Raw genomic sequence first — 13,774 nt, forward strand, 5'->3', positions numbered from 1 at the left:
AATAAATTATTATTGTTATTTGTGAGTCGTTTCTGCTATTTCTGATCCATCTGATCTGACAATCAAGGGCATGAAGCAAAAAAACAAACAAAAAAACACAGAAAATCCTTTCACAACAAATGACTGGATATTAAAATAGACAGTTTAATTACAAACCGCACAGAGAAAAATCAACAACAGTGTCATAGATATATTGGTATATTTTGGCACAGATACAAAATATTTATATATTACACATTCTATGAAACAATATCCTTCATTTAATATTACTCCAACATTCAGAGGAATGAACAGTTAAGTAGGCTACATACAGTAAGGTGAGATGGAACACAATGGACAGGTTCCGTGTGAGCACTTCAGTGTTCACTGGTCTGAAATATCCCCTATGTACAGATCTAAGACCAGCTTCACCATCGAGGGGGGGGGGGGGGGGGAAATACAAAACTGCACCCAAGATCAGCTTTTAGGGGAAACTTCACCCTACAGCGAAAGGTCTGGATAGATTGAAAACAATATGATGCCAGCTCCTTTTTGCAAACTGGAGGAAGTGAGGAGCCATCACCATGATTCTTACATGTACAGTATCTACCCCATTCAGATCTATGAACACAGAGGAGCCAAAAGATATAGGGGCCTATTAACACAGAGAGGGGATAAAATATATAGCGGCCTATTAACACACTGAGGGGCCAAAAGATATAGGGGCCTATTAACACAGAGAAGGGATAAAATATATAGCGGCCTATTAACACACTGAGGGGCCAAAAGATATAGGGGCCAAATAGACAAGAGCCACATAAATGAGTATGACATCTATTTCTTCTCTTCCTCATCCTTCTTCCTCTCCCACATCTCTTTCTCCGCTGGTCCTCCGTTGACAGTGTGGTTGTGGTCTCCGACTGTGTCCTGCGTGGTATTGTTTCGCTCTTTGACTACAGCTTTAGCCGACTGTTTTCCGGCGGTCTTCAGGACACCCTTGATACCCAAGTTGTCCACGTTGAACGCGGCCACGCCCACGTTGATCACTGATTGGATGCCCGTGTCTGTGGCTTTGCTCACGTCGTCGCCGTACCTTCATCATAGGATGGGTAGAAGTGGGTGGGTTTAGTGGAAGGCATGAGGGGAGGGAGTAGTAGGTTGAGAGAAGAGTAGGGAGAAGGGAGGGAGGAATAGGGAGGGAGAGAGGAGTAGTGAAAAGAGGGAGTAGGGAGGGAGGGAGTGGGGAGAGAGGGGGTGGGAAGTAGGGAGTAGGGAAGAGTGAATAGGGAGAGAGGGAGTGGGGAGAGAGAGGGTAGGGAAGGAGGGAGAATGGAGAGAGGGAGGAGTAGGGAGGGGGGAGTAGGTAAGGAGAAAAGAATAGGGAGGGAGGGGGGTGTGAGGGAGGGAGGTGTAGGGAGGGAAGTGTAGGGAGGGAGGGAGGTGTAGGGAGGGAGGGAGGGATTATTAACTCCAAGACAGAGGATGGTAGAAAAGATAGGATCATGGGACCTGGTCACCAGTAGTACATTATATAAGGAATAGTCTGCGATATGGGACCTGGTCACCAGTAGTACATTATATAAGGAATAGTCTGCCATATAGGACACAGATGTGAAAGAGAGGACAGAGAGAGACACTGACGTTATTTGATTTCATATTAGGTTTATTAGTAACAAAGCAGGAAAGAGTCTTCACATAAGAACGTCACCACCACCACCCAATACATACAGGCATTTAGCTGCCCTGGACACAGACACACAGGCCTGTCAGGACCCCTGCCTGTCTGAAAACAACCCATAATCCCTTCCATTGCCTTGATCCGAGGACAGGTGTGAGCAATATGAGGATGGATGGTTACACCTTCCACCACCTAGCCTTTCAATGGATTTGCTGCAGCCATGTTGGGTTAGATCAACACAAGAGTGCCTAGGGCTAGGAGTTAGGCATTAGGGGCCTACGGGGGTTAGGAGGTAGGGATTAGGGGCTATGGACTATGGGCTAGGGGTTAGGGACTAGGGGCTGGAGTTAGGGACTAGGGGTTGGAGGTTAGGTACTAGGGGTTACGGACTAGGGGCTAGGGATCAGGGGTCGTTCTCAGGCCAGACCAGAGTTATTCACATAGGCATTCAGTCAGTATTCAGTCACAAAGGTCAAAAGGTTACAGTTCAAAAGGTCTCCGTCTTTACTCCCCGACCCGTCAGTTACCCAGTCAGTTAGAGGGGTTGTCTAAAAGACCTTCTAGACCCCGAAATCTGGAAAAGAAGAAGAGAGGGCAAGAGGGAAGGAGGGAAAGGAGAGGTGTGGAAAGAACGAAATAAAGATATTATTTCCCCAAAGCTCCAAGAATTCATCCTGCTGGTGTGTTTCTCCCTATAATAAACAACACTACATTGTTACCTTGCCAAAGACAGCATCTAGTGGGCTAAAGAAGACACTAGCTGGTACCCAGACCCACCAAGATCATGACAACACCTAGTGGGCTAAAGAAGACACTAGCTGGTACCCAGACCCACCAAGATCATGACAACACCTAGTGGGCTAAAGAAGACACTAGCTGGTACCAAGACCCACCAAGATCATGACAGCACCTAGTGGGCTAAAGAAGACACTAGCTGGTACCCAGACCCACCAAGATCATGACAACACCTAGTGGGCTAAAGAAGACACTAGCTGGTACCCAGACCCACCAAGATCATGACAGCACCTAGTGGGCTAAAGAAGACACTAGCTGGTACCCAGACCCACCAAGATCATGACAGCACCTAGTGGGCTAAAGAAGACACTAGCTGGTACCCAGACCCACCAAGATCATGACAACACCTAGTGGGCTAAAGAAGACACTAGCTGGTACCCAGACCCACCAAGATCATGACAGCACCTAGTGGGCTAAAGAAGACACTAGCTGGTACCCAGACCCACCAAGATCATGATGAAAGGGGGTGAAACAAAGAGAAGAGGAAAGCATAGCCCCTTAAAATAGAGTGATTGAAGATCTAATGATGGTTACATGTAGGAGAAGAGAGGGCAAGTGGGAGGGGGAGGACGAGGAGGAGGACAAGGAGGAGGGGGAGGAAAGAGGAAAGAGAGGGACCTACTTATGCTTCACGGTCATGACCGTCTCAGAGGTGACACTCTTGCCGATGTTCTTAGCTCCAGTTTCCAAACCAGTCCACATAGCGGAGAGACCTTAGAGATAGACAGGAGAATAGTTTGATTATTAGACAGGTAGGTCAGCCTAGTACATGTGGCTAGGCCTATAAACAGAATCTGCATATCTACCATCCAAATAACTTTCAGAAATACTCTGATAATCAACATGTTCTGTGTGTGGATCGAGGTCGCTACTATGTGTCTCTCTCTCTCTCCATACCCTTCATGCTGCTGACTGCCACCACCATAGCTCCATCCAGGTTGGAGCGGCCATCTTTAGTGTTCTTCATGGACTCAGGGATCAGTTTACTGCCATGTTTCTTTACATGAGGAGCCAGCTTCTCCCCCACACAGCCTACTACGGTACACACTCCGTCAACTGCAAAACACACAAACACAAGTTCACAAGAGTGTTAGTACACATATACACACACACACACACACACGTTTTGCTGATCTTTATATGCCCCCTCCATCCCGTAGAGATATCATGTTTGTTTTGTACCCTCCTCCATATCCTTACCCAGGAACTGACTGACGCGAACAGCGCCCCCGGTGGCCTGTTTTGCATGGTGCAGGCCCTTGGTAACACCAGGGCTGACCTCAGCCGGGACATTCTCTGGGGTGATGTGTTCTCTCAGCTTAGACGCTCCTTTCTGGATGGCCTTACCTGTGGCCTCCGCTCCACGCACAAACCCTTTACTCAGCCACCATGCACCTGCAGGGGGGGGGGGGGGGGGATGTACAGACAGACTGCATGTTCAAATACATACACACCTACACACACACACACACACACACACACCCACACCCATACCTGCCAGGATGCCTTGGGACATCTTCTCGCTCCATTCAGGTAGGGGGAGTTCTTCCTCCCCTGTCCCTGCTCCCGCCCCCTCCACAGGGGGATCAATGGGAACCTTCTCACTCAGGTTCATGATCTCTGACCCTGCCCCCTCCTCTGGAGCCTAACAGACAGAAAATGAGGTCATGGAATAGATATCAGCCTTTAGTATGTAGAGCAGAAGTTTGTCCTGCTCATGGATCACCACCTGACCTGGGCCGGCGTCCATAAAGCATCTCAGAGTGCTGATCTAGGACTTCCTAGCCCAGCCCATTCCAACCCCACCCCCCCAGCCCATTCCAACCCAGCCCAGCCCATTCCAACCCAGCTCATTCCAACCCAGCCCATTCCAACCCAGCCCAGCCCATTCCAACCCAGCCCATTCCAACCCAGCCCATTCCAACCCATTCCAACCCAGCCCAGCCCATTCCAACCCAGCCCATTCCAACCCAGCCCAGCCCAGCCCATTCCAACCCCAACCCATTCCAACCCAGCCCAGCCCATTCCAACCCCAACCCAGCCCATTCCAACCCAGCCCATTCCAACCCCAACCCAGCCCATTCCAACCCAGACCATTCCAACCCCAACCCAACCCAGCCCATTCCAACCCCAACCCAACCCAGCCCATTCCAACCCATTCCAATCCCACCCCATTCCAACCCAGCCCAGCCCAGCCCATTCCAACCCCAACCCATTCCAACCCAGCCCAGCCCATTCCAACCCCAACCCAGCCCATTCCAACCCCAACCCAGCCCATTCCAACCCAGACCATTCCAACCCCAACCCAACCCAGCCCATTCCAACCCCAACCCAACCCAGCCCATTCCAACCCATTCCAATCCCACCCCATTCCAATCCCACCCCAGCCCAGCCCATTCCAACCCCACTCCACCCCAGCCCATTCCAACCCCACCCCAACCCAACCTCACTCCAGCCCAGCCCATTCTAATCCCACCCCATTCCAATCCCACCCCAGCCCATTCCAACCCCACTCCAGCCCAGCCCATTCCAATCCCACCCCAGCCCATTCCAACCCCACTCCAGCCCATTCCAACCCCCACCCCAGCCCATTCCAACCCCAGCCCAACCCCACCCCACTCCAGCCCAGCCCATTCCAACCCCAGCCCATCCCAACCCCCCCAGTAATTTGTGAACAAAGACACTGCGTAAGCATTGCTAATGTGGTGGATTTCCTTTGAATTGCAGCCTTTGAAAAATTTGTATGGGGACATTGAGGACATTGATCCCACAGATTCCAGTCAGCTCTAGTCCTCCCCAGAAGAACACTGTTGTAGTTCAGTCAGCCAGCTCTAGTCCTCCCCAGTAGAACACTGTTGTAGTTCAGCCAGCCAGCTCTAGTCCTCCCCAGTAGAACACTGTTGTAGTTCAGCCAGCTCTAGTCCTCCCCAGTAGAAGAACACTGTTGTAGTTCAGCCAGCTCTAGTCCTCCCCAGTAGAAGAACACTGTTGTAGTTCAGTCAGCCAGCTCTAGTCCTCCCCAGTAGAACACTGTTGTAGTTCAGCCAGCCAGCTCTAGTCCTCCCCAGTAGAACACTGTTGTAGTTCAGCCAGCCAGCTCTAGTCCTCCCCAGTAGAACACTGTTGTAGTTCAGCCAGCCAGCTCTAGTCCTCCCCAGTAGAACACTGTTGTAGTTCAGTCAGCCAGCTCTAGTCCTCCCCAGTAGAACACTGTTGTAGTTCAGTCAGCCAGCTCTAGTCCTCCCCAGTAGAACACTGTTGTAGTTCAGTCAGCCAGCTCTAGTCCTCCCCAGTAGAACACTGTTGTAGTTCAGAATGCTTTACTGTTACTGCTACTGGTGTATCACTGACAAGCTAGGAGCTGGCTGTGAGAGTGTGTTACTGTGTGTGTGTGTGTGTGTGTGTGTGTTACTTTGTGTGTGTGTGTGTGTGTGTTACTTTGTGTGTGTGTGTGTGTGTGTGTGTGTGTGTGTGTGTGTGTGTGTTACTTTGTGTGTGTGTGTGTGTGTGTGTGTTACTTTGTGTGTATGTGTGTGTGTGTGTGTTACTTTGTGTGTGTGTGTGTGTGTGTGTTACTTTGTGTGTGTGTGTGTGTGTGTGTTACTTTGTGTGTGTGTGTGTGTGTGTGTTACTTTGTGTGTGTGTGTGTGTTACTTTGTGTGTGTGTGTGTGTGTGTGTTACTTTGTGTGTGTGTGTGTTACTTTGTGTGTGTGTATAACCTCACCTGTACCCGTAGCTCAGTGAGTTGTGAGAGGAGGTCCTGAAAGGCATGTCTGTCTGCTGCAGGCAGTTCTGAGGACAGCACCACCCCTACGTAGGACCCAGGTATCCCTGCCATGGTGTCAGGAAACATAAAGATCCCAGAGGTAGACAGTAGCACTGGGGTGTCTGGAGTTAGGGGGTACAGCCAGTCACACACCTGCAATACACACACACACGTTAGGAAGGAGCACTGGGGTTACTAGGATTACAGTGTGTATGCCAGAGGTATTCAGTGGTGACCCTCGCCAGGGTACAACACTGTGGCTACCAAAACAACATGTACGGCATACAGTATGTAGACTATATTACGGGTTGGCAGTTGGCATGGTCAGGGCTGGGAAACTGCTATTTGTTCGTTCAGACCCTAGCCATGGTACATTACCATAGCCAGCAACATAACAGCACAGTCATCTGTTAACGGGCCCTATTGTACTGCTGGGACACTAAGCTACCCAGAATACAACAGGGTTAGAGTTAGACACCACAGGCCAGTCAACACGCATGCCTGGGTTTAGCACGTCTGACTAGGTCACATCCCAAATGGCACCCTATTCCCTATAAAGGGTTAGAGTGTTGGACTAGTAACTGAAAGGTTGCAAGATCGAATCCCCGAGCTGACAAGGTAAAAATCTGTCATTCTGCCCCTGAACAAGGCAGTTAACCCACTGTTCCTAGGCCGTCATTGTAAATAATAATTTGTTCTTAACTGACTTGCCTATTTAAATAGAGGTAAAATAAAATAAAAAAATAGTGCACTACTTTAGACCAGAGCCCTATACAAAAGTAGTGCACTACTTTAGACCAGAGCCCTATACAAAAGTAGTGCACTACTTTAGACCAGAGCCCTACACAAAAGTAGTGCACTACTTTAGACCAGAGCCCTATACAAAAGTAGTGCAGTACTTTAGACCAGAGCCCTATACAAAAGTAGTGCACTATAGGTCAGGGTTTCCACAAAGTCGGTCCTGCCCCCAGGTGCACGTTGTGGTTTCTGTCCTCACACTAAACAGCTGATTCAAGTAACCTACTCATCATCAAGCTTTGATTATTTGAGTCAGCTGTGTGATGCTGGGACAACAAAGGAATCAAACTTCCAACTGTCTGTCTGCCGAAGGCAAGCAGGCTAGTCTTGCCCCAGCTCAGTCCTCACACAAGATCAATAAACACTAACGAAAGTTCAGGATCATCTTTGATAGATGGACTAAAAACATTGCTGACACAGCAGTACATTTGGGCTCTGGAATGAGTCTGTACCGTTGCAATCATGTGGTGTTATTGAGCAAATGACCTATTTAGTATTTTTCCAGCCAGTCAAAGAGGCACGGTAATTAATGTAGTGTATTGACACACATCTCTCTGAAGTCTATTCCTTTGTCTCTTTAGACCAATCACCAGCTCCACAATCAGAGCCATCCATTCCTTTCTAAAATTCAATGTTGTCGTTTACCCAAGTAAAACTTTGGTTTGATGTTGCAAGTGGAGTAGGGTTGCTCTTCTCCTCGCTACCTAACTTCCCCTCACAGTCCCTTCAGTTTCCCTTAAGTCATGTTAGTTTGTCTACTCAGACTACCTTAAAATTATCCCTCACACATCATAGCCCTGCCATTCCCAATTTCTTCTTAATGGGTTTGAGCCAATCAATTGTGTTGTGACAAGGTAGGGGTGGTATACAGAAGATAGCCCTATTTGGTAAAAGACCAAGTCCATATTATGGCAAGAACAGCTCAAATAAGCAAAGAGAAATTACAGTCCATCATTTCTTTAAGACATGAAGGTCAGTCAATTCAGAAAATGTCAAGAACTTTGAAAGTTTCTTCAAGTGCAGTCGCAAAAACCATCAAGCGCTATGATGAAACTGGCTCTCATGAGGACCGCCACAGGAAAGGAAGACCCAGAGTTACCTCAGAGGATAAGTTCATTAGAGTTACCAGCCTCAGAAATCGCAGCCCAAATAAATGCTTCACAGAGTTCAAGTAACATACACATCTCAACATCAACTGTTCAGAGGAGACTGTGTGAATCAGGCCTTCATGGTCAAATTGCTGCAAAGAAAGCACTACTAAAGGACACCAATAAGAAGAAGAGACTTGTTTGGGCCAAGAAACACGAGCAATGTACGTTAGACCGTTGCAGATCCGTCCTTTGGTCCGAGTCCAAATTTGAGATTTTTGGTTCCAACTGCCGTGTCTTTGTGAGATGTGGTGTGGGTGAACGGATGATCTCCGCATGTGTGGTTCCCACCGTTAAGCACGGAGGAGGTGTGATGGTGCTTTGCTGTTGACACTGTCAGTGATTTATTTAGAATTCAAGTCACACTTAACCAGCATGGCTACCACAGCATTCTGCAGTGTTATGCCATCCCATCTGGTTTGCGCTTAATGGGACTATAATCTGTTTTTCAACAGGACAAGGACACAAAACACACCTCCAGGCTGTGTAAGGACTATTTGACCAATAAGGAGAGTGATGGAGTGCTGCATCAGATGATCTGGCCTCTACAATCACCTGACCTCAAACCAATTGAGATGGTTTAGCATGAGTTGGACCACAGAGTGAAGGAAAAGCATGCCAACAAGTGCTCAGCATATGTGGGAACTCCAGGTGAGTAACACACACACACTATCCTAATTCCAGGTGACTTCCTCATGAAGCTGGTTGAGAGAGTGCCAAGAGTGTGCAAAGCTGTTCTACAATGTAGAAAATAGTACAAATAAAGAAAAACCCTTGAGTAGGTGTGTCCAAACTTTTGACTGGTTGTGTATGTTTTTACGTGGTCCTTGTAGCCAGATTTAGTGACCAACAGCTTTTTTTTTTTTTTACAAGGTCCGTAATTCCCCTGGGATTTAGCGACCAATAGTTTTTACTCTGTAATTGGTTCCACGAGTGGAACATCACCATCATCAGGACTAGAAAGACTTCTCATTCAGCAGAATCTCCCACCATCCTCCTCTCATCTGCCTAATGGAGTTGCATGCATTGTGACCTCACCACTGGGGGAGAATTCTAGAATTCCATTTAGGTCTGGGAATTCTTCGTGGTCATAGCAACACCAAACAAAGAGAATACGGACGGCAGGTTGCCTAGCGGTTAGAGGGTTGGGCCAGTAACTGAAAGGTCGCTGGTTTTAATACCCAAGTAGACAAGGTGGAGAATATGTCGACGTGCCTTTGAGCAAGGCCCTTATCACTAATTTGCTCCTGGGGTGCTATACTGCTATGGCTTGTAAAACAACACATGACAATAAAACTATGGTAGACCATCCCACCTGTCTGTCTGTCTGTCTGTCTGTCTGTGTGTCTGTCTGTGTGTGTCTGTCTGTCTGTACGAAATGCTTGAGCACTGGGTTTACACGGTATCAATCTATGGCATCTGCCATCCGTCTCACTAATCCTGAATAAAGAGATATGGCTACACTCAGGTTAGTCTCACTCATCTGGAATAAGATATGGTCTATGATTGTGATAGTTCTGAGACAGGGGAAACAACTTCATCTGTAAACAACAGATCTTATCTGGAGACAGAGATCTGGGGCATGTTCAGTAGGGCACAACGTAGCAAAACTTTTTGAAAACGTACAAATATGAGGTTTCAGACCATTGGTGCCTAATGAACACAACCCTGAACAAGACTGAATCCAGACAACCCCGACCAGCGTAAAACAGTTAGATGAAACTACCTCAGCTGCCACAACCACCCTTTCTTTTCAATTCATTATGCAGTTACTCTCCATGCACCTGGTAATACGACAGGTGTGTTGGAGACAATATACTATTTTCTATTGGTATTTTAAACACACACACACGCCAACACCAACCCTCACCCCTCTCTCTTATACAACCCCCCAGTTGTTTCCTTACGTGTAGGAAGGCTGATGCTCCTCCGTTGGCCATGTCTTTGAGGTGGCTGCTGAACCTGATGACGCGTAGATAACCCGGGTACGATGGGGCGCTCACCTGGCCATCCGACGACACGAAAAACATCTGCACCCCCCGAGGGAGGAACAGAAGCTCCTCTCCGTCCCCCCCTACACCTCCGTCGGGCTGTGGCGGTCCCCCCACCCTCTGCCCCCCCAGCCCCAGACCCACTCCTCCGGCTGGGCTATAAGCCAGGCTGTGGTGCCCGTCGGTGGGCTGGGGGGTGTAGGCTGGGGGCTGCTCTCCTGGGAGCCCCAGGGGCAGGGAAGGGAGGATGGGCAGGGAGGGGGCCATGGTGGTGCCTGTAGCCCCGGCAGAGAGGCTGTCTGTTGGGGTAGCCCTGGGTGCCAGTGTGGGGTAGAGATGGGGGAGGGGGTTGGAGGAATCAGGCAGCGGCATAGGTGGCACCAATGGCCCCAGGGTGGGGTAGAGGCACTGGGCAGAGAGATCCACTAGATCCACCAATGCTGGCCCTCCCTGGCCCGCCGTCCCCACCCCTGCTGTCTCCATGTTAGCTAGTCGGGTGCTGATGTTAGTTAGAGTCTCCCTCATCTTCTGCTGCAACTGCCTGGCCGTGTCCCAGGGGGCTCCCTGGTTCTGTGGCCCCCTGGTAGGGACCTCCAGGCCCAGGGTTAGGTGCTGCCGGCCCCTCCTGTACAGCTCCAGGGCCTGGGGCCCCTGTCCTGCCTGGTCAGCCGCCAGGCCCCTGGTCAGACACTCCAATGCACGGTCATACTGGTCCCTTATCAGCAGCAACTCTGCTGGCTCTGCCAACGACATGTCTTACTGCAGGCTGGAGATCTAGACAGAGGAGAGGAGAGGAGGATGAGGAGAGGAAGTGAGGAGAAGAGGGGAAATGAGAGGGGGGAGAAAAGGATGAGACAAGGATGTGAGGAGAAACATGGGAGGGAAGACAGCGCAATGTGAGAAAAGAGGAGATAAAAAAAGATAAGAGTTGGTGAGATGAGGGCGAAGGAGGGGAGGATGGAGAGGGGGAAATTAGAAGGGGAGAGAAGAGGGGGATAGGTGAGGGAAAGAGAAGAACGAAATCAATAAGAAGGCCAATTGTCACAATTACTATTTTGTACCTCTGTGAAACCAGCCTGGTCTCATAGACTAGACGTAGCATATTTAAAAGTAAATCCGGAACACTCAAATTAGAATGATATGTTATGTTTGGTATGGTTACACAAGACAGATGGTTACTTATTAAGGCAAAAATGAAAGTAGGGTGGTTTGTCGGGGTAGATGGGTGGGCATATAACGCAAACGTCTAGTAAGCCAAAGGTTGCGAGTCCGAATGTCATTACGGACAACTTTACCAACTTTCAACTATTGATTAATTTTTAGCTACTTTGCACGTTAGTTAACCCTTGCCCTAACCTAAACCATTTTAGTTAACCCTTCCCCTAACCTAACTCCTACACTTAACCCCTAGCCTAGCTAACGTTAGCCACTTAGTTAGCATTCGTAACATATCATACATTTTGAAAACTTGTAACATATTGAACGTTTTACAAATTCAGGACATTTAATACGAATTGTAATTTGTAACATATCATACGAAATGGGTGATGGATATCCACAAATGAATACCTACTGTACCATATGAAACTCAACATGTCATTCTAAATGGAGTCAATTGGGTTTTTACATACAAAATAATACGAAATGCTCTGAGACCATGTTGGTGAAACCGGTTGTCAAATACACTCCCAAAGAGAATGACATTAGGTGCCATTAAAACCACACAATATTCAAATCTCTAATTTGATATTAAAATAAAAACAATCCAACACATGCAACACTTTATTAGGTATTATCACTAGACATTACAGTTGAAAATTGTTAAGGAAGTAATCGTGACAGCTTTTTCCTCCAAAATCTCTCAGCTATGCGTTTAGGGGGTTTGTCTGGCTGGTTCCACCTGTATGACAACATTCAACAGATGTTTTTAAAGCGTGATGTTTCTTTCAACAATAATAAACTCTTGAATAGTAGACTAGTTCTTGTCATTTTGACAAAAAAAACTGCTGTTTTCTTACGGTCAAATAACGACTGAGTAGGCTACTGTTGTCTACGTAACTACTCAACTTTACCGACAGTCGCACACAAACCGAACCTCAAATAAACCTACCTTTAGCGGCAAACCCGTGTTTTCAAACTACTCCAGAAATGTAAATAAGACGAAAATGTTACTTTATAAGAAGTAACATTGTAGCCATTTATCAAAAATACGTTTTTCTTTCTCGGATCAACGTGCGCTTATCCTGCTGTGTCTCGCTGTCCCCAAAGAGACGCACATCTGACAGTGGCGAAACTCTGACAGGTTGAGGGTCGTCACTAGTTACCACAGCCACAAAGTCCTAAACCCCGCCTATTTATACAATTATATCTGATTTAAAACTTAACCCTAACCTTAACCCTGACCTTAACCACACTGCTGACCTTATGTCTAACACTAATGCTTGACTTGGGATGAAAAAGGTCCATTACACTATATTCACACACAAATTCCCAAATGACATTATACTATAGAAACGTCTGATTATTCCCTGTTAAAAGGGTTCATAAACATTTTGACAGATGGAATTTCATGACTTCTCCATGACCAATGATTAGTGTTGTCTCTATATAGCCTACATTAAAAAGTCAGCATATATGTGTTATTGACACTAGAAGGCTGCTCTGCCCTACCAAGCAAAAAGGCAGTAACTGCTCATTTGGTCGAAAATGAGTTAATGTCATTTTTTTTGCCACATTAAATACATTCTTAATAATGTAGACAAGTATCCTGACTCTATTGTATTGTGTTCAGGAGAAAATGTTAGCAGTAACTGCAGTGTACTGTGTTAGACCAGGGCTGATGTTTAGGCTGCAGAGTGGAGTATTAAACCAGGGCTGATGTTTAGGCTGCAGTGTGGAGTATTAAACCAGGGCTGATGTTTAGGCTGCAGTGTGGAGTATTAGAGCAGGGCTGATGTTTAGGCTGCAGAGTGGTGAGTTAGACCAGGGCTGATGTTTAGGCTACAGTGTGGAGTATTAGACCAGGGCTGATGTTTAGGCTGCAGTGTGGAGTATTAGACCAGGGCTGATGTTTAGGCTGCAGTGTGGAGTATTAGACCAGGGCTGATGTTTAGGCTGCAGTGTACTGTGTTAGACCAGGGCTGATGTTTAGGCTGCAGTGTACTGTGTTAGACCAGGGCTGATGTTTAGGCTACAGTGTACTGTGTTAGACCAGGGCTGATGTTTAGGCTGCAGTGTGGAGTATTAGACCAGGGCTGATGTTTAGGCTGCAGTGTGGAGTATTAGACCAGGGCTGATGTTTAGGCTGCAGTGTGGAGTATTAGAGCAGGGCTGATGTTTAGGCTGCAGTGTGGAGTATTAGAGCAGGGCTGATGTTTAGGCTGCAGTGTACTGTGTTAGACCAGGGCTGATGTTTAGGCTACAGTGTACTGTGTTAGACCAGGGCTGATGTTTAGGCTACAGAGTGGAGTATTAAACCAGGGCTGATGTTTAGGCTGCAGTGTACTGTGTTAGATCAGGGCTGATGTTTAGGCTACAGTGTACTGTGTTAGAGCAGGGCTGATGTTTAGGCTACAGTGTGGAGTATTAGAGCAGGGCTGATGTTTAGGCTACAGTGTG

The 13,774-nt window shown here is 47.6% G+C and overlaps 1 protein-coding gene across 2 annotated transcripts; it reads right to left on the minus strand.

Moving 5' to 3' along the window:
- Nucleotides 1-120: 120 nt before the first annotated feature.
- sparta (spartin a) lies at nt 121-12,492 on the minus strand. 2 transcript variants are annotated; one of them, XM_014129753.3, is made up of 8 exons: nt 12,267-12,488; nt 10,073-10,930; nt 6,178-6,372; nt 3,947-4,097; nt 3,653-3,847; nt 3,350-3,508; nt 3,075-3,165; nt 121-1,072 (listed from the first exon to the last, which is right to left on the minus strand). In XM_014129753.3, the coding sequence occupies exons 2-8, from the start codon at nt 10,907-10,909 to the stop codon at nt 814-816; spliced, it is 1,887 nt and encodes a 628-aa protein (XP_013985228.3). In that variant the 5' UTR covers nt 10,910-10,930; nt 12,267-12,488; the 3' UTR covers nt 121-813. The 2 variants fall into 2 exon arrangements, with proteins under 2 accessions (XP_013985228.3, XP_082814432.1); XM_082958306.1 differs by lacking the exon at nt 121-1,072 and adding an exon at nt 1,622-2,231 and having other exon boundaries at nt 12,267-12,492.
- Nucleotides 12,493-13,774: the final 1,282 nt, after the last annotated feature.

Source organism: Salmo salar, chromosome 11 (genome assembly GCF_965601325.2).
Source record: "Salmo salar chromosome 11, fSalSal1, whole genome shotgun sequence".
In the NCBI taxonomy this organism is placed as follows: Eukaryota; Metazoa; Chordata; class Actinopteri; order Salmoniformes; family Salmonidae; genus Salmo; species Salmo salar.

What these genes read in the sequence shown, in the direction of transcription:
- sparta (XM_014129753.3), bottom strand. Translation starts at nt 10,909, where the DNA reads ATGTCGTTGGCAGAGCCAGCAGAGTTGCTGCTGATAAGGGACCAGTAT. An exon ending in TCACTGAGCTACGGGTACAG is followed by an intron (nt 4,098 to 6,177) that starts GTGAGGTTATAC and finishes TCTGTCTGTTAG; the next exon opens with GCTCCAGAGGAGGGGGCAGG. An exon ending in GTCCCAAGGCATCCTGGCAG is followed by an intron (nt 3,848 to 3,946) that starts GTATGGGTGTGG and finishes CCCCCCCTGCAG; the next exon opens with GTGCATGGTGGCTGAGTAAA.